This window comes from Saccopteryx bilineata, chromosome 7 (genome assembly GCF_036850765.1).
Source record: "Saccopteryx bilineata isolate mSacBil1 chromosome 7, mSacBil1_pri_phased_curated, whole genome shotgun sequence".
Lineage (NCBI taxonomy): Eukaryota > Metazoa > Chordata > Mammalia > Chiroptera > Emballonuridae > Saccopteryx > Saccopteryx bilineata.
In genome coordinates, this window is record NC_089496.1 from 15,513,507 (window position 1) to 15,538,216 (window position 24,710).

Sequence of the window (24,710 nt, forward strand, 5' to 3'; positions counted from 1 at the left end):
GCATGTCATTCTTTAGTTGGTTAGGAATGTGTGGAGGGTTTGTCTAGTTTTTCTATGGCTCTCTCATTTCCATTCAACTTCTGACTGTTCCACTGCTTGCCCAAGCAGGGCCTGCAGCTAGGAATGTCACGGTGTTCCCACACTTATTTCCTATCATGTTTGCTAATTTCAGCAACAGTGCTGTTTGGCCTGGACTTTTGTCCTGCACTCAGAACGAAGTCTTCCCTTTCTGGCAGAAGCTGGTGCTGTTCACAGCTAGTCCTGCTTCGCTAAAACAACGTGCTGACTGAGCAGGGGATCAGTGTGCAGGAGTCTTCTCCAGGCAAGAAATCACAGACTTTCATTTTCTTTTTATTTATTTACTTACTCATTTTTAGAGAGAGAGAGGAGAGAAAGAAAGAGAGCGAGAGAAAAGTGGAGGAGCAGGAAGCATCAACTCCCATATGCGCCTCAACCAGGCAAGCCTGGGGTTTCGAACTGGTGACCTCAGCATTCCACGTTGATGCTTTATCCACTGCGCCACCACAGGTCAGGCAGATTTCCTTTTTTCTTATTCAAATCCCAGAAGTTCTTCATAAATAAATACCTCTCAATAGGTTGTTTGCTTTTGGTCAACCTTCAGGGCCTTAAAATGGCTGTTTTGATGATTTCATTCAGTTTTATATTTGCTTTGAGGGAAAGGATGCAATGACTTCATGCTGTCATGACTGAAAGTAAATAAAATTAAGTTTTATGCCTTTAATGTTTACTCTGCACATTTTAGGTAATATTACAATAACAATTTTATAAGTCATTACTTTTGAAAATGTGGGGTATACTAGGATTTTTTTAAAGATGTTTACTCAATTTTGGAAAATACTGTAGGCTTGTAACATAAATTTCCTCCACTTTGAAACTAATGCTGTTCCTGATCAAACACATCTTGTTAGGCAGAATCACATATGTATGAATAGTGTGAAGTAAAGAAATTCATTATGAATTTAGCTTCTCATGGGACATTTTTTTGGTTATTATTTTTTTCCATAAAAAATTAAATACCAAGAGAAGGCAGAATCTTCAATAAAAGAGTGGATAGGATTAAATATTTATTCAAAGTGAAATTATCTTTAAGCAAAAATCAAATGTTCTTTCCAGGGAACATTTGAAAAGTTCATTGGTGTTAAAGTTTTATCAGAAAATGCATGTCATGGTTTTTCATTTATTTCCTGTCAAGGGACTTTTATATCCTAGTACATTGACTTTTGGCTTTTTCACATGATATGTTTTGGCCCATGGAATGACATGCTGCACACTATATTTGAGAAGATATTTTAGATAAATTTTTATAATTTGCCTCAGCTTCTTATACTCCTGTCCTATGCCAGCAGCATGTCCCAGATAGGGGCTGCTCCTTTAACTTAGACTTCAGAATGAAAATACCAGCAGACCCACAGTCAGGTTCACTATCTGGAGTGGGACCTCCAACCAGCACCACTATGTGGTGTGGGTTAGAAGTAAATGTGTGTGGTCATAACCAACTGAGAGTTTGTGTTGCTTCTGCAGCAAACACTGATTAATATAGGCATACAAATGTGCTTCTTCACAAAAGCACTGAACTATCAAGATTAATATTTTGGGGTCACAATAGCAGTAAAATAAAGCATCTAGATGGGTTCCTGCACATTTATAGAGGTCTAGGGGGTTATAAGACTCAAAATATATGCTGTGTGGCTTGAGGAGATCCTAAAAAAAGCTGAACCTGAGGGTTGGGAGCTTCAAGTGACTGCAGGAAAAACAAGCTTTGTGGGTGAAGATGTCTTTAGCAGATACTCAGGCAGTGCTTTCAAATATGAGCCCCAAGTGGAAGGTACTAGGGTAGATGTTACAAATGAAGGCTTTACTTTATAATCAAGATGTATTTTGAGTGGGAAACTTCATGAAGCAGGTTCAGATGAACAGTAGATAGAATTTTTTTAAAAGATCATCTAGTAATAGATTAAAAGAGAACAGAACCTACATACTGAAGTTAAAACTTTAATATAATATTGCTCCATTATAGACTTAAAAATCATACTCAAGTGATGATCATGTTTCCATTGTATTTTATTCAATAGAAGTCACTACTTACCTTCAGACAGAATTGTTCTGAAATCATCAAGGACTTACAAGGTTAACAAAGACAGTTCTAGCACAGGCTGTGGAGGTGTTTAGCCTTATGAGAAAGCAACTTATGCTCTTAGCTAGGTCTGGAAAAAGTGAAAAGAACTTATAAAAGGGGAGACCCTTATACAGAATCTAATTCAAAATAAAGGAAAAAGAGAAAGAAGAAGAACGAATGACTGATATCCCTATTTCCCATTTCTTTTCACGTGTGGCACTTACATCTCTTTGCAAAGTGGTATAGACTAAGATACAATGAAATCAGACCCTTGTAATGTATTTGATCCTGACTTGCAAGGGGCCCTGAAACACTCAATCCATCTGATTGCCACTGCTAACCTAGTGACTGATTAAGATGTTTCTGAAAAGCCCTAAAAGAAAACTAAGGCAGGGGGAGGGACAGAAGGAAACCTTTGGGAGGTGAAAAGAGCTCATTATTAGAATCTTTATATTCTGAAATGGGATCTGATACTGACCTTAGTGATAGCCCCAGAAATTAGTTACACCTAACAGATGATAGAAATTACCTCTTTCTCCATTTCCCAAGGTCATAGCAATGACTCACCTGAGAACACTAAGTACTCATTGCCTGAAAGATTGTAACAATTGGATTTCAGTAGGGATTTTCAATTTTAAATAAAATGTCTGCATCACCAGTCTGATACCTCTTGTTAGGTTTTGCCTTTTTTTTCCCCCCCTTTCAAGTACTGGGTTTTGTCATTTTTTGCAAAGTCACTCTGGAATAGTCTTTGTAGAAGAGAATACAATTTTACTGCAGAAAGAGATCTTAGACTTTGTCTGATGTGCCCTCTCTCTCATGTAGTTCTAGAGATGAGAAAACGGAGCCCCAGGAGCTATAGGCTCTCACAGTTAGGGCGAGATAGTGCTGGGCCTGAATCCCAAGTCTCTTGCCCTCCATGGCTTTCACACTCTCCCAAGCCATCAAGAATTAGTTTGGGATCAAAACATTTGGTCATTTCACTCATCCAGAATCTTTTTAGTAGCATCACACAGTCCAACTTTCTGCTGTTTTTCTCTTTTATAGACCTAACATTTATTATGAGCTGATTCTTCTCATCTCTCTTCCTTCCTGTCTGTCTCTCTCCCTCCCACTTAAAAAAAATGTCACAGGGAAAAGAGTGGGTCTCACTACTGAGTCTTTGTGGCAGTAAGAGAAAAATAATTTTTAACAGTGAAGTATGAGATTTGAGTGTTCAGTGTTTCTAATTTGATGCTGTCAATGACACCAACTTCTACTAGTTGTTTAGCACATATGAATCATGTTACCGTTTCAATATAGTTTTCTATCAATAGTAACTTCTTAGCATGAATCAGGCTAGTTTTATTATTTCCTCCTCCCCAAAACAGCTTTCCTGGTCACACATTTGATGATTGGAATTAATTGTCCAGATGTTTAGCTGTCTGAACTCCTAAAGTCTGCCTGGTGCCAGACAAAGCTTTAGAGTAAAGGCAGGGACAGTTTTACCTTTTTTTTAGTTGCCAAGGACAAGGTTGGAGATGTGCAACAGAGGATTTGTTTGGGAAGATGTAGGACAATCTGCTTTCATTGATGACAACTAAAAAGCTTACAGGTGTTCTAGCTCATTCCTAATTCCAAGTCTTGGGAGACCTTGCTTCATTCTGGAACTCTGCTGTGGTGCAGGGCAGAATAAAGGTAGGAAGAAGGCCATTGACAGGGTTCAGTTTATCTGTGACTGATAACTCAAGGGGAGATCCATGGGATCACTTTAGATCAGGAATACCCCCACACTGGTTTGTTCATAGTTGCTCTTGAAAAGAGGGGACAGCTTGAGTGTACCCCTTGGCATAGTGATTCTGAGCATGGACCCAGAGGCAATTCCAAACCTGGAATAAGAATAAGGCTCTCCTTGGGCATGACTCAAATAGAAGAGCTCTTTGAATCACAACATTTGAATCTGAGTCACTGGCCAGTCTTTGTCCTATAAAGTCAATTTAAGCACTAAGGTCTAAAGTAGGCTTTCTGATTCTCAGCCTTTCCCTTCTTAGCAAACTCCCATCTCAACCACCCCGTGGGCATATTAAGATATCTTTTAAGCATTGATTTTAAAGAAAGACCACTTCATACAAGCAGGTTTGGAGATTTGAGGGCTTGGGGGAGTCACTAGAAATTACTGTCAGTTTGTGCTGTAAAGCTGTCTCTGCATCTGAGACACATGGCCTGCCAGATGGCCCCATAAATCCGATTACTCTCACCTGTCCTCTTCCTCTTTTCATGTTAAAACTCTTCTGGTTTTCAGATTTATTAGCAACTTCAGTGGAGTTGAGGCAAATGAAACTAACAAAAGTTCTGACCTTGCACTGCCACCAATGCATTAATGATGCATCATCACGAATTATGTTTTTAGAGACTTGCTAGTGTTATATTGAGTCAGCTCATATTTAGGTCATCCTCCCCACCTCCCCCAAATGCCTTGATTTTTAAAAGAGCTTCTGAGTCTCTATAACCATACTTGCAAGAAATTCTTAGTCACCAACACTTACACGTCTTATGCTGTCCTCTTGATTTCCAAAGTCCTGCCTAATGGACCTTGAACTGTGATGCCTTCATTTCATACCTACAGGAAAAACTGAATGTAAGATCCCAACACTCACCATTTTAAATTCTTTCCAAATTTTAGCCCGTTCATTATCTTGTGTGTCCCCTATGCCTCTTTCTACTGTCTCCCTCCCTCTCCTCATACAATCTCAAATCTTCAGGTTATCAGATGAGGGGTCTGGATGGTCTTCATCACTTAATGTAGGTCCCTCTCCCAAATAATAGTCATTTATGTAGCTGAATTTCTTTCAGAACTCCCCCCCCCCCCGACATTGAACCATTCTGAGCTTTCTTACCCATTCCTGGTACTCCCATACTTCTGGTATCTCACTGCTCCATAAGAAGGTCTCACTGCTCCATAAGAAGGTCGGCAGATAGGGCATCATCATGGCAAGAGGCTGTCACGGAGTTGATGTGTGTTTTTGCTTTATAATAAAGTGTGCAATTAAGTGTTAAAAATTCTGCTGCTGTTATCTAGTCTTTTGGTTCCACTGTTTCGAGTGGGGATAATAGGTGGTGTTTTTTTTGTTTGTATGTTTTTAATCAGAATCATAAGGAACCAAGCAAGTAACTGATGGATATAAAGAAATGGAGTTTGAAAGGCAGGGACTGTTAACAGAGCAATAGAAAGACTGGAAAGAGAAAGCATCAAGCTAGGGAAATGACACAAAAGTGCAAGTATAAAACAACAAAGCCACATGCAAATAGAAGGAGTTGTGTATGTATAATTAAGGGGAAATTACTCTGAAAGCAATTCTGGTTACTGGAGCTTTGGGTTGTGGGAGTAATACCTGGAAAATAAAAACAATCACCTGTCTTCCTTATTGTATCATTAGCACCCAGCACAGTGTGTATTTCTGTAAGAAATATAACACTGACCAAACTCCCCAATGTTTTCAGACAAACTACTTCTGTGACAGAGTCACTTTCATGCCCAGAATCCCAGTCCTTGGCAAGATCTGTGGGGAAAGTGACCTGGTTGAAAGGAGTGTATAGGCCAGGGCATCACTGGCTCCAGCTCACCTAGCTGCAGAGAGGGGGAAACATGAAGAGGAGAGCAGCTCAGCTGAGCAGACCCGAGACACCCTTCAAGTATGCCTTGTACATTATTATCTGCCAGCTCCTGCCCAACTTCTCCGTCTCCACCTCTGCGGCCAGAGGCAGCCGAGGAGCCAGCCCGGGAGGCTCTGTGGTTGTGAGAGGGAAGTGTCTCGGGCAGTACCCCGCTCCTCTCGGCCTCGCGCTGCACCTGCCGCGCTGCTCCACGCGCCTCTGCAAAGACGTGGAGGTCGGAGCACGTTGCTGTGCAGAGCCCAAACGCTCCCAGATCCCGCCCGGCGCCCGGCCGGGACCGCCTCTAGGATCCCTGTGGGTGTCCCCGTCCCCTCCTTAGGCTCCCCTCCGCCAGCTCCAGGCCCGCCGGCCACTTGAGGGGCGTTCCAGGGTCGCTGCACGGCCCGAGGCAGCGCGCGGGGGGCGGGGCGGGCTAGGGGGGGCTCCGGGCTCGCGCGCCACACTGCCCCGCGCGGGTGCTGTCGCCTTCAGCTGCAGCAGCTGCAGCGGCGGCGGGAAGGGTGGAGGGTGGTGAGCGGCTGGGGCCGCGGCCAGGAGGGAGGGAGGGGCCGCGAGGCTGAGCTGGGCACCCGGGCGCCGGGCGCTCCCCGCCCTTCTTCCGGAGCGAGGGTGCGGACTCTGAAACTGGCGCTGCCGGGCTGAGCGGAGGCGGCGGAGTTGCAGCGCGCGGCCGGCGAGTGTGTCTCCGGAGTGCGGAGAGGCGGGGGACGCGGAGGACCGCGAGGAGGAGGCGGAGGAGGCGGCGGAGGAGAATGCCCGGGGCCGCCGCCGCCGCGATGCTCCCGGCTCAGGAGGCTGCGAAGCTCTACCACACCAACTATGTGCGGAACTCGCGGGCCATCGGCGTGCTGTGGGCCATCTTCACCATTTGCTTTGCCATCGTGAACGTGGTCTGCTTCATCCAGCCCTACTGGATCGGCGACGGCGTGGACACCCCGCAAGCCGGCTATTTCGGGCTCTTCCACTACTGCGTCGGCAACGGCTTCTCCCGGGAGCTGACCTGCAGGGGCAGCTTCACCGACTTCTCCACGCTGCCCTCGGGCGCCTTCAAAGCCGCCTCGTTCTTCATCGGCCTGTCCATGATGCTCATCATCGCCTGCATCATATGCTTTACCCTCTTCTTTTTCTGCAACACGGCGACCGTGTACAAGATCTGTGCCTGGATGCAGCTCACCTCCGGTGAGTGCGCGCTCACCTCCGTGGAGGCGAGGGACCCCGGAGCTCCCGAGCCGGACGGGTGGGAGTGGGAGGGACCCGGGCTGTGCGCGCCGCTGGTGCCGAGCAACTTAATCCGCTCAGGCAAGGGAGTGTGTGTGGCGGGAGCCGGAAATCCCGGGGTTCCCCGAACCCGGCACGAGTCTCTTGCCCAGGGGGTTTTGAGGACCTCCCAAGTGCGAGGAAGGACACTTAGAGGGACCCGCCGGAGGCAGGGCATTTGCTGGGCCAAGTCCACTCCGAACTAAAGACGGGGAGAAGCTGCCACTTAGGGCGCGTTTTGAGAGACTAAGGAGTGATGGACACAGTGAGGGGAAAAACAGATTTGGAGAGGTTGTAGTGGAAAGAGAGTCCCCCTATTCTGTCCGTCTTTGGGACGGTTTCTGTCATTGGTCCATGTGGGAGTTGGAGTGGAATTGTTTCTTTCTGTTCCGGCAGTTGTAAAATTTATCATGCATCTGGAAATGAGTAAGCCCTAATTATTTGGGGTTTGACCCTTTTAAGAAAAAATTAGCTTAGTATATTCCCTGGCAATTCCCGATGTCAAGCCTTCAGTTTGCTTCCTTGTCGGAGCCGAGATGTTTTCATGCCGTCTGCAGAGAGAGGTCTGAGGGAGTCAAGATTTCATGTTTGGGAAGTGGTTTTAGTAAGATGGCCAGGGAGGACTGTTTTATTAGCCTATCGGACCACTCTTCGCCTGTTGGTGATAGATTGTTGCTAACGGGAATATGAAGGTAGTTTTTTGTTGTTGTTGTTTTCTGTGCATCGAAGATACTTTTAAACTAGAAAGGATGGGGTGTATTTCCTGGTGGCTTTGGAGAGTCCTGAAACGGGTTCTGAAACGGGTTCCTTTATCTGCTGTGAAGCTGATTCACTCTGCCAGCCACCCTGGGCGCCCTTCCTTCTAAAGGCAGACTCCATTCTCTGACACCTGACGCCCTCTTTTTCCAGCATCGTCGGGGTCCTTTTGATTTTATGGATGGTCTGGGGTGAAGGAACAGAGGATGTCTCAGGCAGACAACTTTTCTCATTTATGTTTTGTTTTATTTGATTGTTTTCATACTTCAAAGATGTTACCTTCAAGATTTTGTAGTTACTCTTATACTCTGGAAGGTTTTCTGAGGAGCAGGGATTTGATCCTTGAGTTTACTTAATCATCCTCAGATGATTGAGTCCTTAAAGGTGCTGGACAGGAGAGAGAAGGTTCATGATCTTATATTGATAGTTTGATATGAGAAGCTGCGGAAGACTACACTAGTATGGAAGTATCTGCCTTGTATTAAGTGTCTCTGAGCTGATTTTGATTTGCCATAAACTGTGAATGTGCCCCATGTGAGAGGCAAGAAAAGAGCACCAGTAGAGGAGCTCCCCTTGTTACCCCCTGAAATGTAGAGCCCTTTGCTTTTCCTTCTCTTTCCACTCCTAACTTCTTGAAGCACCTAGTCCCCAACCCACACACATAATGTTTTTATATGTAATGTAAAACTTAATGGCCATTTTAGATGAAGACTAACTTTGATGTTTGGAATAAATTAATGTATTATAATTGCTCTTGACACTTAACTCTTACTTGACTTTGAAGACAATAGGACATTGAAGATGCAGATGTTTTAGAAAAAGAGTTGACCCTGAACAGCTTATTTTAATTTTTCTAAGTTAAATGACCTATTTAGACTGGTGAGTTAAATTAGATTGTTTTTCAAAGGTCTGAAAGTAATTTGCAGGTGATTTCTCAACAACATATTTCTAAATATTTTATTTTAATGATACTTTTGTACCCTAAACCCAAGCTATTTTTTTTCTTTTAAAAGTAAAGAAAACTATCTTTGGAAAAGAATGGCCAGCTTTGAAGTTAATGCAAACTGCAACTATTACAATATTTTTTCTTTCCTTTCCCTGGAATAGAGCACACAAAAATAATTTATTCTGGGATAGTGATATGTCTTGTTTTCAGAAATTTTACATAAATATACTACCCTGTTTCTTATATGTCAATGTAAAATGTAGTGATAGCCTTTTTCCTAAAGAAGATACAAGGATGTTTACTTCATTTTTGGAGTGGTTCAGGTCCTTAAGTTCTAGGCATAATTTTTCAAGCTATTATTTGCAATTTATTTGGTATTTTATTTCTAGATAAACCACAGAAATACATAACTTTATTAATGAAGTGGATTAATTAAAAAGAATGCGTAATGACAATGGAGCAATTAAGAATCAAAGTCAATTATATACACAGATTTTTTTTTAAGGAATGGGAGATAGAAGATATTTCTGAAGAATTCCATTTAACGTGGTTTTTTGGGGGGTTGTTTAAGTCTTATGACACTAACAAGAAATTTAACATAAATATTACTCTCAAAGTTTAGTTTCTAATGTTTGGACTATTCCTTTTTGATGTTAAGAAGACAGTTCATACTTCTAACTGTACCAAGGCTAATCTCAAGTGTAATGTGCTATGAAAGATGAGACTTGATGTACCATTTGTTTATTAGAGACTGTTTAACCCTCTTTGAAAGTCAGATGATTAACTTGTATGTTTAGTTATCTAGGCATTTTAATATAGTAATATCATTAATTAAAGCCAAGTAGAATATGAAATCCCTTATAATGATACATTATGGTGATACACTGTAGTGATGAGGCAGGAAATTTTCTTGTGGCAATACAACATCAGGAATTATCCTTTTTATGATTCTGAACAATGGACTAGAAAAATTATTGGACCTGAAAATGATGTTACTCTTCTATCTAGATGTGTAAAGCACATATAATTAACAGTGTTATTATGAACACCTGCCCTCTTTCTCTCTCTCTTCCCCCCTAAATCATTATTAACCTCAGTGTAGTGGAACTACAAAATTAGAAGCTAATAATCACATTAGTGTTGGATATAATCCTATATTTATGGGCCATACCTGATATAAAGACTGAAGACATAAAAATAATACTTAAAATGAATACCAGTAATCAGAGATGTGAAATTTCAAAATCTACAGAGTGACAACTTTTTGAGAAGAGAGACTTTTCTTCTTTCTGTATGACTTCTCTAACACTAAAAGAGGTAACTATACTGTCCTGCCAACTGGATTCTCTTCACTGGTCAGGTGAAGGGTAATAAAGCCCAGATTTAAAAAAAAACAAAAACAGCAACTCAAGATCAAAGGGAATTTTTTCATTCTAGGAACTTGATTTTTTGCTTCCCTGGTTTGGTCTTTAAACAGTGTTTTAGTCTGTTTCCAAGTCTCATAAAGGTGTGTTGTTTGTCTTACTGACTATAAGCCATATCTTGAATTGTTTCCAGAAGTCCAAGTGTTAGCCATTATAGCCCAAAGAAATCTTTTTGTAGAAAAGTAAGTTAAAGCATTAAAGCATAAATTAAGGGCTTTTTTTTTTAAGACGTTCACCATGGACTTCTTGGTTGAAGGCAACAGATAAGGAGCTACCTGTTTTGATATGTGAGGAAGGAGCAGCTGATCCAGGTTGCATTTCCTTGTTCAGGGGGTAGAAGGATAGGAGATAGGGTTACATTCGCCAAATCCCCTATACTTTGTCATTCTGAGTGTACCAACAGGAAGAGCCACCGAGATAGCAAAGCAGTAGGGTAGGATTTAAGAGCTTAATTGCTAGTCAGTTTCCCTTGCCTCCCACTTAAGTTTTCCCCAGCTCTTTTTAGCCAGCATGTGTCTTAAATTTTATAACTGTCATTTAGGTGAGATGAGAATCACCAAAGTTAATAATCATTGCGAAGAGAGAGAGAGAGAGAGAGAGAGACCCAATATTCATTTTCTAACAACACATTCCACTTTTAAGAATTTTCTATTTACCAAGCCAAACTTATAAGGGAGTGATTTGCAATGAGAATTTAGAAACTGGTAGGGTTTATTTGTTTGTTTGTTTTTATGTAGTATGAAAAAGAATTTGACAGTTGAAGAGAAGTTGGAAAATATATTAATGTGAATGTAAAAACAAATGATTTTTATAACAGTGAGATTTTGAGTGAATATCTATGAAAAATGACTGGTTTCAGAGAACCCTTAAGATATATGGTTAGGTGATTTTTTTCCTTAGTGCAAGACTTTACATTTAACAGCTTTTATCCATTGTAAAAATGTTAACAAGGTGCTTATATACTTCTATAAATAAATACATACACACCTCACCAGAATGAGGTATCAGATGCCTAAGATGAAACATTTATTTAATGATTGGTGCTTATGTTTGGTATGAGGTTCTGACCCAGTGAAGAGAATCCAGTTGGCCAGGACAGTATACTACACTTTTTGTGTAATATACCTTAGGAATCTTTCCAAGTGAGCAAAATTTTTAAAAAATAAAGAAAAATAAGCCCTGGCTGGTTGGCTCAGCGGCAGAGTGTTGGCCTGGCGTGTGGCTGTCCCTGGATTTGATCCCTGTTCAGGGCACACATGAAAAGCAGTCATTTGCTTTTCCACTTTTCCCCTTCCCTACCCCCATCTCCCCCCCCCCCAGTCATTGGTTGATTGAGCAGGTTGGCCCCTGGGGTGCTGAGGATGATTCCTGTGGTCTCTGCCTCAGGCTAAAAATATAATAGTTGGTTGTGGAGCAATGGAGTAGGGCCCCAGATGGGCAGAGCATTGGCCCATAGAGTTCTTGCAGGGTGGATCCTGGTCAGGGCATATGCAGGAATCTGTCTCTGTGCTTCCCTTGCTCTCATTAATTAAAGAAGAAGAAGAAGGAGGAGGAGGAGGATGAAGAGGAGGAGGAGGAGAAGAAACAACAACAGAGCATGTAACTATAGTTGCAGTATGTGGTTCAGTTTAGTTCTGTGTGTGGTGTGAGGAGATAAACTCTGTGAGGAGGGGTATGAAGAACTTCAGATCACACTGGTATGAAGCAAAGACTACCTCAGGAAAATTCTAATTTTGGGGCTTAATAGCATGATAACTAGGAGAATTTTAAAGTGTAATTTCCATAATATATTTGAACTTTGGGAGTCAGTACCAACTTTTTTTTTTTTTGACAGAGACAGAGAGAGTCAGAGAGAGGGACAAATAGGGACAGACAGATAGGAAGGGAGAAAGATGAGAAGCATGTTTGTTGCGGCATCTTAGTTGTTCATTGATTGCTTATTCATTGATTGTTTTCTCCTATGTGCCTTGACCGGGGAGCTACAGTAGAGTGAGAGACCCCTTGCTCAAGCCAGCAAGCTTGGGCTTCAAGCCAGCAACCTTTGGGCTCAAGCCAGCGACCATGGGGTCATGTTTATGATTCCATGCTCAAGCCAGTGACCCCATGCTCAAGCTGGTGAGCCAGTGCTCAAGTCGGATGAGCCTGCGCTCAAGCTGGTGAACTTAGGGTTTCGAACCTGGGTCCTCCGCGTCCCAGTCTGATGCTCTATCTACTAAGCCACTGCCTGGCCAGGCAGTACTGGCTTTAATTAATGGAATTTTTCCTTATAATGAGTCAACTGGAATTTTTATTGGATATGAGGAAAGACCAAGGAGTAGACCCTTCATTCTTAATGATAGCAAGAAGATAATATTGATGGAAAATAAGAGGCTGGTTCATTTAGCAAATAGTAGGTAACTTATTTGATCACTTAAACATAAAGCTATTTTGAAAAGTCACTGAGGCACTTTAAAAAAGAAATAAAAACAACCTTTTCCAGAATCCTAAATGTTCACATAATTAATATCATGCAGCTTTCAAATTATGGCCACAGTTCCATGATGTTCCTGCCACACAGGGTCATTATACCATTCACAGTTAAATTGTTCTAACTGTAACCTTGAGCACACTCGTCAGTTTTCCTAAAGTAAAACAGAAAAATGCGTGGCTTGGAAGAGGAAGATAAATAATTTTTTGATCAATCTAAACATGAACCTTATCGAGTTTCTATTGAGAAGAATAAAAGAAGAAAGCAAACCTTTCTGAAATAAAGTTGCTGGCATGGAATTGCCAAATGTGTGTCACATACCTGAATTCTGACATCTTCTTCAACCTAATGAAACCAGGTGTGTGGCAGGGTAAGTACTGTAGGTGTATGTTTTACAGGAGAACAGATCCTAAATGATAGGCTGAGTAATCTAATTGCATGAAATTTTGAGATTATGGTTTATCAATAAAAGAGCTAGTGGAAGAGTAGTGAAAGGTAATATATACAATGAATGATAAATAAGTGTTGATCAGAAAAGAGGCCTTAACTCAGAATCATACATTTAGAACTTAACCAGTCAAGAGTGTTCTCCATATTTTTGCCCTAGTAGAAAATGGTGGCAGACAAGAGTTTGAAAAGAACTCAACTTTAGCTTTAGTACAGAATGTATCATAGGCCCATTTACTTAACTGCCTGGAGACTGTGGAAGTAGTCGATGAGGACTGTGCTCTGCACCCCTCCCCTTTTTTTTGGTTTCAATGAAAATCAAGAGTGAGACTGTGAAATCAAAATGGGAAATGTGTATCATCATTGTTAGAAGGCTCAGTATTTGAAATATAGGCAACTATATGTAGCTGTGAAGAATGACAGGGATTAGAAGAGTGACATCAAAAATAAATGAAGTATGAATAAAAAAGAGGAAGAAATTCAAGGTTGAAAATCCTGTGGAATTTGATAACATCAAAAGTCTGTTCAATTTGATATAATCAATGGCTTAAAAATATAGTTACATGGGACAAGCAGCAAGCTAGAATATGCATCACAGTGCAAAACTGTGTGCAAATTTCAATTACCAAGACAAAAATTAAGGCTCCACCACCTTTGCCCATACAGGGAGTTATAGTAGACTTAAGATCAAGATATTCAAAGGGAGAGATGATCAAACTTCTTATATATGGGGGGGGAGAGATATGGAGAAAGATTAAAATAAGTCATCCAAAGAAAGAAAAGGTCATTGTAAAATCTGATAGAAAATATTCTATAGTTTCTCTTTGAAAATCTAGTATGCATACCAGGGTAACATCAGAGTAATGGTGGCATGAGAGATACTCCTGATCTCTCCCCTTGAAATTTCAATAAGTTGAACAACTATAATGCGGTGAAGGAACCCTAGCTGGGCTCTCAGGAACACCTGAGAGATCCACACACCAAATAGACTAAAGGTGGGATGGGGTGAAAAGGGTAGTGGTAGATAAAACACACTTGTGGTGGGCTTTGGAAAGGAGAGGAGACAAACCTGGAATGACTGGGATTTCTTTTGTCTGCTGGACTGTGGGGAGGAGGGAAGCTCAGGCTCTGGATTTCATCTGAGGGGTACAGAGAGAGAAACTCAGAGTGACTGGGTATCCTTCTGCCAGGAGAAGCGGTGAGATAGAGGGGCATTGGGGGAGATAAACCAAAGTGGCCAGAACGTGGGTTCATGGCCAGTGTTCCCATGGTCTGCCTGCAGCCTGCACTTGGCAGAGACAGAGAAAGCTGTACCCTACCTCCTAGATCCCACCTCCCTCATCTCGCCATACAGAGTGTCAGAGACTAACCCAGAGCTACTTTTTCCTTTGAAGAACAGAGGTGCTCCACGTCCAGTCCCCAGGTCTGTTGGGACTGGGAAGAAATGCAAAGAAGCCTGAGATCACCATTGCTAGAGCTGTAAAGCCAGAAAGCTGAAGCTGTAAAACCCTCACAACACACCTCATTCACCAACGTGACTGTGTCCCTACTTACATCACTGCAACAGTAGCATTCTCAGCGGTGGACAGCCCAGAAACTTCACAGAGCTAAAAGTTGTAATACAGTGACACCTATTGGAAGAAACCTTGCAAAACTGAAATTTATTTTTTCTTCTTTCCCCTTTTTTCCTTTTTTCTTATTCTTTTTTTTCTCTTGAATTTCATCTGCTTTAAATTTTATATTTCTTATTCTTATTTTTGTGGTATTTTGTTTTTGATTTTTTGGTTTGCTTTTCATCTTTTTTCCTGTGGTTTTTCTTGTCATAATTTTTAAAATTTTTATATTTTTATTGTATTTTTATTTTAATTTTTTATTTTTTAGTTGTTTTTTTGTTAGGGTTATTAACAATACCACTCTCAAATACCATCAAGGTAGAATAAATCAAATACCATGGTTACACAAGACAGAGACATAGTTCAGAAAGAAAATGAAAACTCTCCAGAAAAAAAATCTCAATCACATGAAAACCTTGGAGTTAAATGATAGAGAATTCAGAATTGAAGTTCTGAAAATACTCAACAAGATGCAAGAGGACACCAATAGGCAACGTAATGAACTCAGAAAAACAAATTAATGAACAAAATGCATACGTCACCAAGGAGATTAATACTTTAAAAACAGAGATGAAGAATTCAATACATGAATTGAAGACTGAGGTAACAAGTTTAGCTAACAGAACAAGTCTGATAAGGAAAGAATCAGTGACATTGAACAGAGCCAACTAGAGATGCTACAGAGAGAAGAGGAGAGAGACTCATGAATTAAAAAAACTGAAAGAGCTCTACAAGAATAATCTGATTCCATCAGAAAAAGCAATATAAGAATAATGAGTATGTCAGAAAAAGAAGAGAGGAAAAAGGGAATGGAGAACCTATTCAAACAAATAATTGGTGAGACTTTCCCAAGCCTATGGAAAGAGTTAGAGCCTCGGATCCAGGAAGCAAACAGAACACCGAGTTACCACAACCCAAAGAGACCTACTACAAGGCACATTGTGATAAAATTGTCAAAATTCAATGACAAAGAAAGAATCCTCAAGGCAGCTAGGGAAAGAAAAAACATAACTTGTAAAGGAAAGCCTATTAAGTTATCAGACTTCTCAGCAGAACTCTACAAACCAGAAGAGAATGGATTCAAACATTTCAAAATACTGAAAGAGAGGAATTACCAGTGAAGAATACTATATCCATCAAAGTTATCCTTCAAATATGAAGGAGAAATAAAAATTTTTACAGACATAAGGAAGTTGAGGGAATTTATCACCAGAAAACTTCCACTAAAGGAAATACTCAATAAGGTTATTCAACCTTTGTTATTCAACAAAGAACAAAACAAATCAAAACTACAAGTAAAAGCTCCAACAAGCTTTTTCACAATAAAAACAAAGATAATCTGTGACAACAATAACATAAAAGGGGAAAGGTTAAGATCTGCAATAGCAAAGGAGGATGGAGTGCAGAAGTATCATAAAACAAAGGACTCGTATACATATGAACATTTTTTCTCTTAATAATCTAATTATAACCACTCATGAAAAAGCCACTACTGAAACACATAGCTTAAAAAAAAAAAAAGAAGAAATAGGGGAAAGAAGTATGGAATACCACCAAACAAAAACAACTGACAAAAATAAAAAGAGAGGAACCAAACAAGACACAGCTATCAGAAAACAAAACATAAAATGGCTATAGAAAATCAAGTGTCAGTAATTACCCTAAATGTAAATGGACTGAATTCACCAATAAAGAAGCACAGAGTAGCACATTGGATCAAAAAGCAAAACCCAACCATATGCGTCCTTCTAGAGACACATCTAAGCTGCAAGGACAAGGTAGAATCAAAGTGAAAGGTTGGAAAGTGATTCTCCAAATAATAGCCAAAGAAAAGCAGGTGTAGCCATACTCATATCTGACAATACTGACTTCAAGACAACAAAGGTAAGCAGATACAATGATGGACATTTCATAATGATAAAGGGGGCATTGTATCAAGAAGACATAACCTTTTTAATATATATGCACCAAACCAGGGAGCACCAAAATATATAAGACATATACTAACTGGTCTAAAATAAAAAATAAAAGCAAAAACACAATCATACTTGGAGATTTCAACACATCATTGACGGCTTTAGGTAGATCATCTAAACAGAATATCAGTAAAGAAATACCAGCCTTAAATGACACTCTGGACTAAATGGACATAATAGACATTTAAAGGACATTTCATCATAAAATGTCAGATTATACATTCTTCTCCAGTATGTATGGAATATTCTTAAGGATAGACCATGTGTTGGGCCACAAAACTAACATCAACAATTCAGGGAGATTAAAATTATATCAAGCATATTTTCTGATCATAAGGCTTTGAAATTAGAATTCAACTGTAAAAAGGAAGTAGAGAAAACCACAAAAAATGTGGGAATTAACATACTTCTAAAAAAATGATTGGGACAAAAAAGAAATAAAAGCAGAGATCAAAAGATATATACAGACAAATGAAAATGACAACACGACATGTCAAAATTTCTGGGATGTAGCAAAAGCAGTTATAAGAGGAAAGTTTATATCATTACTGGCTTATATCAAGAAACAAGAGAAATCCCAAGTAAACAACCTAACATCACATCTTAAGGAACTAGAAAAAGAAGAACAAAGGCAACCCAAAGTCAGCATAAGAGAGGAAATAGTAAATATTAGAGCAGAACTAAATGAAATAGAGAGCAAAAAAAAGTATAGGGAAAAAATTAATAAAACAAAGATTTGGTTCTTTGAAAAGATAAAAATATTGACAAACTCAAAATATTGCTAGACTCATTAGGGAAAAGAGGAAGAACTAATATAAATAAAATCTGAAATGAAAGAGGAGAAATTACCACAGATGTCATAGATATACAAAGGATCATAGTAGAATATTATGAAAGATTATATGCCACCAAATTCAAGAAGCTAGAAAAAATGGATAAATTCCTAGAACTATACAATCTTCATAGACTGAGTCACAAAGAGGTGGAAAACCTAAATAGACCTATAAGCAGTAGAAAATAGAAACACCTATCAAAAACCTCCCCCAAAACAAAAGACTAGACGGCTACACTGGTGAATTCTACCAAACGTTCAAAGAAGATTTGGTACCTATCCTCTCTAAGTCTTCCAGACAACAGAAGAGGAAGCAATACTCCCCAACACATTTTAGGAGGCCAACATAACCTTCAGACCAAAACTTGGCAAGGACAACACAAAAATAGAAAACTACAGACCAATCTCTCTAGTGAATCCAGATGCAAACATCCTAAACAAATATTAGGAAATCGGATATAACAACACATTAAAAGAAAATAATGCACCACAATCAAGTGAGATTCATTCTAGGAGCACAAGGATGGTTCAACATACAGAAATCAATCAACATAATACACCACATCAATAAGGCAAAGAACAAAAACCATATGATCCTATCAATAGATGAAGAAAAGCTATCTGATAAGATTCAACATTGCTTTATGTTTAAAACACTCAATAAAATCAGAATAGAAGGACAGTATGTCAACATAATAAAAGTCATATATGACAGATCATTAGTGAATATCATCTAGTATCATACTAAATGGTGAAAAAAAGGAAGGTTTTTTTCTCTGAAATCAGGAAGAAGGTAAGGCTCCCCACTTTCTCCACTCTTACTCAGCGTGGTTCTGGAAGTCTCAGCTGAGCAATTAGGCAAGAGAAAGAAATAAAAGGCATCCATATTGGGAAAGAGGTAAAGTTACCACTTTTTGCAGATGACATGATCCTGTATATAGAAAACCCCAAAGACTCCACTAAAAGCTATTAGAAACAATAAACCAATATAGTATAGTGACATTATACAAAGTCGATATACAAAACTCCACTGTTTTTCTATATGCCAAGGATGAAACATGGGAAAATGAATTTAAAAATTCTTTTATGGTTGCAACAACAAAAAATACCTAGGAATAAACTTAATGAAGGATGTGAAGGACCTTGTATACTGAAAACTACAAAACCTATTAAAAGACATTGAAAAAGATAGAATGAAATGGAAAAATATTCCATGTTCATGGATTGGAAGAATCAACATATTTAAAATGGCCATATTACACAAAGCAGTATGCAAATTTAATGCAATCATCATCAAAATTCAAATATTCTTTAAAGAAATAGAACAAAATAATACCAGGTTTGTATAGAGCCATAAAAAAACCTGAATAGCCAAAGCAATCCTGAGGAAAAAGAATGAAGCCAGAGGTATCACACTACCTCACTTCAAATTATACTATAGAGCCATGAAAATAAAAACAGCCTGGTACTGGCAGAAAAACAGACAAACAGACCAATGGAATAGAATTGAGACCCCAGAAAGAAAACCACATATATTGGACAAATCACCTTTGACAAAGGAGCCAAAAACACACAATGGAGAAAAAAAAGCCTCTTCAATTAATGGTGCTGGGAAAATTGGAAAGCCACATGCAAAAGAATGAAACTTGACTACAGTTTGTCCCTCTGCACAAAAATTAATTCAAAATGGATCAAAGACCTAAATATAAGATCTGAAACAATAAATTACATAAAAGAAAACATAGGTACTAAGACCCTGGTGGTTGGCTTAGTGGTAGAGCGTCGGAATGGCGTGTGGAGGTCTCAGATTGGATTCCTGGTCAGGTCACACAGGAGAGGCACCTATCTGCTTCTCCACCCCTCCCCCTCTCATCTCTCTTTCTCTCTCTCTCTCTCTCTCTCTCTCTCTCTCTCTCTTCTCCTTTTCTCCTGAAGCCATGTCTTGATTAGAGCAAGTTGGCCCAGGACGCTGAGGATGGTTCCATGGTCTCCACCTCAGGTGCTAAGAAATGGCTCCAGATGGATAGAGCATCGTCCCCTGCTGGGCTTGCCAGGTAGATACTGGTTGGGGCACATGTGGGAGTCTGTCTCTGCCTCCCCTCCTCTCACTAAAAAAATAAAATAAAAAAATAGAAAAGAGAACATAGGTACTAAGCTCATGGACCTTGGCCATAGAGAACAATTTATGAATTTGACCCCAAGGCAAGGGAAGTAAAGGCAAAGATAAATGAATGGGACTATATCAAACTAAAAAGCTTCTGCACAGCAAAAGAAACTGACAAAACAAATAGGCAACCAACTAAATGGGAGATGATATTTGTAGATAACAGCTCTGATAAGTGGTTAATATTTAAAATATATAAAGAACTCATACAAAGCTTAGCAACAAACAAGGAAACAATCCCATTAAAAAATGGGAAGAGGACTTGAACAGACACTTCTTCCAAAACGGCAATCAAATGGCCAACAGATATGTGAAAAGATGCTTATCTTCACTAGCTATTCGAGAAAGGCAAATAGGAAAATCAAAACTACAATGAGATACTACCTCACATCTGTTAGATTGGCTATTATCAACAAGACAGGTAATAAGTGTTGGAGAGGCTGTGGAGAAAAATGAAACCTCATTCACTGCTGGTGGGAATGCCAATTAGTACAACCATTATGGAAGAAAGTATGGTGGTTCCTCAAAAAATTAAGAATAGAATTACCATGTGACCCAGCAGTCTGTCTACTGGGCATCTTCCCCTAAAACTTGAAAACATTGATATGTAAAGACACATGCACCCCCATGTTCATTGCAGTGTTATTTACAGTGGCTAAGACATGGAAACAACCCAAGTATCCCTTGATAGAGGATTGGATAAAGAAGATGTGGTACATACTGTATTTCTCCATGTATAAGACGCACCTTAATTTTGGGGCCCGAAATTTGAAAAAAAAATGTATTACATGACGTTATTGAACTCAAGTTTTATTCATCATAATATTCAAACAACTGCTCATCACTATCAAAACTCCCATCCATTAGCTTGTCCTCATCTGTGTCTTATGACAAATCACTGTCTTCATATATTGTCTGTCCTCAGTTCTGTCTTTGGCATTTGAAATGCCACAAGCACTATACAAGATGCACCCAGGTTTTAGACCCCAAGTTTTTTGAAAAAGGTTACATCTTATACATGGGGAAACATGGTATATACAATAGAATACTACTCAGCTATAAGAAATGATGACATAGTGACATTTATAACAAAATGGATGCACCTTGTTAACATTATACTGAGTGAAATAAGTAAATTGGAAAAAACTAAGAACTGTATGATTTCACACATATGTGTTATATAAAACTGAGACTCGTGGACATAGAAAAAAGTGAAGTGGTTACCAGGGTGAAGGGGGGCAATGAGAGAGTGGGATGCGGGGAAGGGTGTAAAAAGGGACAGGTATAAGGTGACAGAAAATGATTTGACTTTGAGTGATGGGTATACATCATAATGAACAGTTGTAAATGCTATAGAAATGTTTACCTGAAACCTGTGTACTTTTATTGATCAATGTCACCATGTTAAAGTTGTCTAAATAAAATTTGAAAATTAAAAAAAAAGAAAGACAATCTATTATAGATTGTGAAGCTAAATTGATTTCTATAGTGCCTTTAACAGGGTAAGGGACCTACTGTGAGTATCTAGGATAAATATATTTATAGAAAATTTTAAAAACACATATAATATTTTTTTTAATAAATTTTTATTAATGGTAATGGGATGACATTAATAAATCAGGGTACATATATTCAAAGAAAACATGTCTAGGTTATTTTGTCATTAACTTATGTTGCATACCCCTCGCCCAGAGTCAGATTGTCCTCCGCCACCCTCTATCTAGTTCTCTGTGCCCCTCCCCCTCCCCCTAACTCTCCCCCTCCCTCCCTCCCATGTCCTCTCTCCCCCCCACCCCTGGTAACCACCACACTCTTGTCCATGTCTCTTAGTCTCGTTTTTATGTTCCACCAATGTATGGAATCATGTAGTTCTTGTTTTTTTCTGATTTACTTATTTCACTCCGTATAATGTTATCAAGATCCCACCATTTTGCTGTAAATGATCTGATGTCATCATTTCTTATGACTGAGTAGTATTCCATAGTGTATATGTGCCATATCTTCTTTATCCAGTCTTCTATTGAAGGGCTTTTTGGTTGTTTCCATGTCTTGGCCACTGTGAACAGTGCTGCAATGAACATGGGGCTACATGTGTCTTTACGTATCAGTGTTTCTGAGGTTTTGGGGTATATACCCAGTAGAGGGATTGCTGGGTCATAAGGTAGTTCTATTTGCAGTTTTTTGAGGAACCACCATACTTTCCTCCATAATGGTTGTACTACTTTACAGTCCCACCAACAGTGAATGAGGGTTCCTTTTTCTCCACAGCCTCTCCAACATTTGCTATTACCCGTCTTGTTGAAGGAACACATATAATATAAACTAGGTTAATTGAATTTATTTAAGATTCAGATGACTAATAACCAAAAATATTGTGGATTTGTGTAATACTAAATACTAGTTAATTGAATATTCACATTTTATCCAGTTACCTGGACAAAGTGTAATACTGACTTCAAAGCATTTTTTGAGAACCTTCATAGGGAATGGAAGGGTATACTGCAGGGTTTTACAAATGTGGTTGGTGACACTTTGATGGGTCATGATATCAATTTAATATGTAATCATCAACATTAAAACTTGGATTAAAACAGAATAGAAAATATGAAAGCAATACAAGTAATAGGCTCTTATGAAATCTTTAATACCCTAAAATATTTATGTATGTGTGTATGGACTAGATTGCAATATATAATGTAGAAGTTACTATGGGCTGCAGCCAAAACATTTGAATGACACTATTCCAGAGAAATTATGATATTATATGAATTTGGAAAAATAATTTTATTTCTGCTGTAAAATTGTGAAAGTTTTACACCTATAAGTAATTTTATATTAGAGGGTAGAGTAGGTAAAATATACTTCACCTAAGCAATTTAAGACATTTTCCATTGTTTTGTTTTCTTGCCTCCATTAATAACTTCTACTACTAATCTAATCCAGTTAGATTATAGGTTGATTGAAAATAAGAATTATTCTTCTGGATGTGATTTTATTGGCTATTCATGCTATAAAAAGTGACATAGTCCACCTTTGAGCAACAAGTTAGGTAAGCAAACATTTAAATAAGTGTACATAACCAGTGCCGAATGGATATAGACTCATATGGCTTAGAAGTTGGATCAATATTAAAACTTACTTATAAAAAATAAAGGTAAATACTAACTATAGAGCAACCACTATTTGCAGAAACCTTTATTTAGTTCAGTATATTTAACCTTCACAACAATCCATTCTATAGGTTTAATACTATAACGCCTATTTTCGCAGATGAAAAATTGAAGCTTAAAAATTGTTCCCAGTCACACAGCCAGGAAGTTGTTCGAGCTAAAATCAGACTCCCCCTGCTGTATAACATCATGCCTTGGAGTCTGAGAGAAATTAAGTCTTGCCAAAATTACACCTTGGGAAAACTGACACTAACACACATCTATCTGATTCCCAGTGCCATGCTATTTCTTTTGCCTCCCAACTTAATGTACTTTTGTTTAGTATAAGTCTTCAGTATGCATTTTCACCATTCTGTATCAATATGAAGGGAAGAATTATTTACAGGGAAAATAATTGTTCATATGTTTTCCAGATTTCCCTTTGCAAGCCTGCTTAGGCATGATTAGGTCCACCTCATCCAATCCTTTTTATTTCCTGAACCTAGAGCCTGGGTGGTTCTTTGCCCATACTGTCTCCTTGGTTATATCTCTGATTTCATTGCTATCAGTCTTTGGCTGTGAATCCTATAGGACGAAGGCAAGTGTTAGCATTACTGGCTCTGTATCATCTGTTCTTGCCCTGAATCAAATGCAGAAACATTTCTTTTCCAAGTGAGAGGAGGGGAAATAGACAGACTCCCACATGCACCCCAATTGGGATCCAGCCTGGGACCCCTATCTGGGGCTGATACTCTGCACATCTGGGGCCATGCTTGCAACTGAGCTATTTTTAGCACCTGAGGTGGAGACTGCACAGAGCCATTCTCAGCACCCGGGCCAATGACTCGAAGCAATAGAGCCATGGCTGCGGTAGGGAGAGAGAGACAGAGAGAGACAGAGAGAGAGAGAGAAGGGGGGGGTAAGGGAGGAGTGGAGAAATAGGTTGTTACTTCTGTGTACACTAACCTGTAATCAAACCTGGGACATCTACATACCAGGGCTGACACTGTACCACTGAGCCAACTGGCCAGGGAGCCGAAACATTCTTAATAAATTTGTTTATTGTTGGTGATGGTGAAAGTGGTGATGGTGGATAGGTTCACCACGTCACAGACACAGTTCCAGAGAGGGCAATAATAGACTTGGCAGCTTCTGAAAGTGTCAGAGCTGGGAAGTGGTTGTAAGATTTACATCTTGGCCATTTATTGGCTGGATGAATTTTGGCAAGATATCTAACTGCTCTTGACATTTCATTTTTTTGACATTATATTTCTAAGTTTTATGTAATTATATTCCAGATATATACAAAGAACTTACAAGTTATAGATATTAAAAATATACCGCCTGTTAACCAAGTGTTGCTGAGCATTTACCAACAAAATAAATGTTTGGAAAATTATCAAAAATAGGGTGAAATTAAAGCAGAGACAAATAGGGTATAGTTCTAGACAAACAGGTTATCTAGAGTTAGATTTCCTCAATATAATGACCTATCTTCTGTGTAGGTTTATTGAATTAATCCATGTAAAACACTTAAAAATGGACTTTGCATGTAGTAAGCGCTCAATACATGTTAGCTGTGATTACCATTGTTATTACTGCTGCAACCATTGAAGAGAGCAGGGCTGGAGGAGAGATTAGTATCCAGAAAATTTAGCAGACATAAATTAAATTCACAATGCACATTTAAAAAAACTTCTTAACTTATTGAGGTGACATTGGTTAATAAAATTATATAGGTTTCAAGTGTACAATTCTATAATATATACATCATCCGTATACAATGCAAAATTTAAAGGACAATGTTGTTTCACAACTTTTATATGCAGACCTACCTTGTTCTGATGATCAAGAAAGATAATGGGTATGAAATCCTTTTAGAAACTGC

The 24,710-nt window shown here is 39.1% G+C and overlaps 1 protein-coding gene and 1 long non-coding RNA gene across 4 annotated transcripts in view; one reads left to right on the forward strand and one right to left on the reverse strand.

Moving 5' to 3' along the window:
- Positions 1-407: 407 nt before the first annotated feature.
- On the reverse strand, positions 408-6,180 carry LOC136310666 (uncharacterized). 2 transcript variants are annotated; one of them, XR_010726596.1, is made up of 4 exons: positions 5,741-6,180; positions 5,014-5,142; positions 4,663-4,736; positions 408-707 (listed from the first exon to the last, which is right to left on the reverse strand). It is a non-coding gene; the product is annotated as an uncharacterized lncRNA (long non-coding RNA). The 2 variants fall into 2 exon arrangements; XR_010726595.1 differs by having other exon boundaries at positions 5,014-6,180.
- Positions 6,181-6,243: 63 nt separating this feature from the next.
- The window catches only part of LHFPL3 (LHFPL tetraspan subfamily member 3), a 787,193-nt gene continuing 768,726 nt past the window's right edge, over positions 6,244-24,710 (forward strand). For both annotated transcript variants that reach the window (XM_066239946.1, XM_066239945.1), the window contains exon 1: positions 6,244-6,970. In XM_066239946.1, coding sequence (XP_066096043.1) covers positions 6,544-6,970 — 427 coding nt within the window. In that variant the 5' untranslated portion in view covers positions 6,244-6,543. The remainder of the gene's footprint in view (positions 6,971-24,710) is intronic.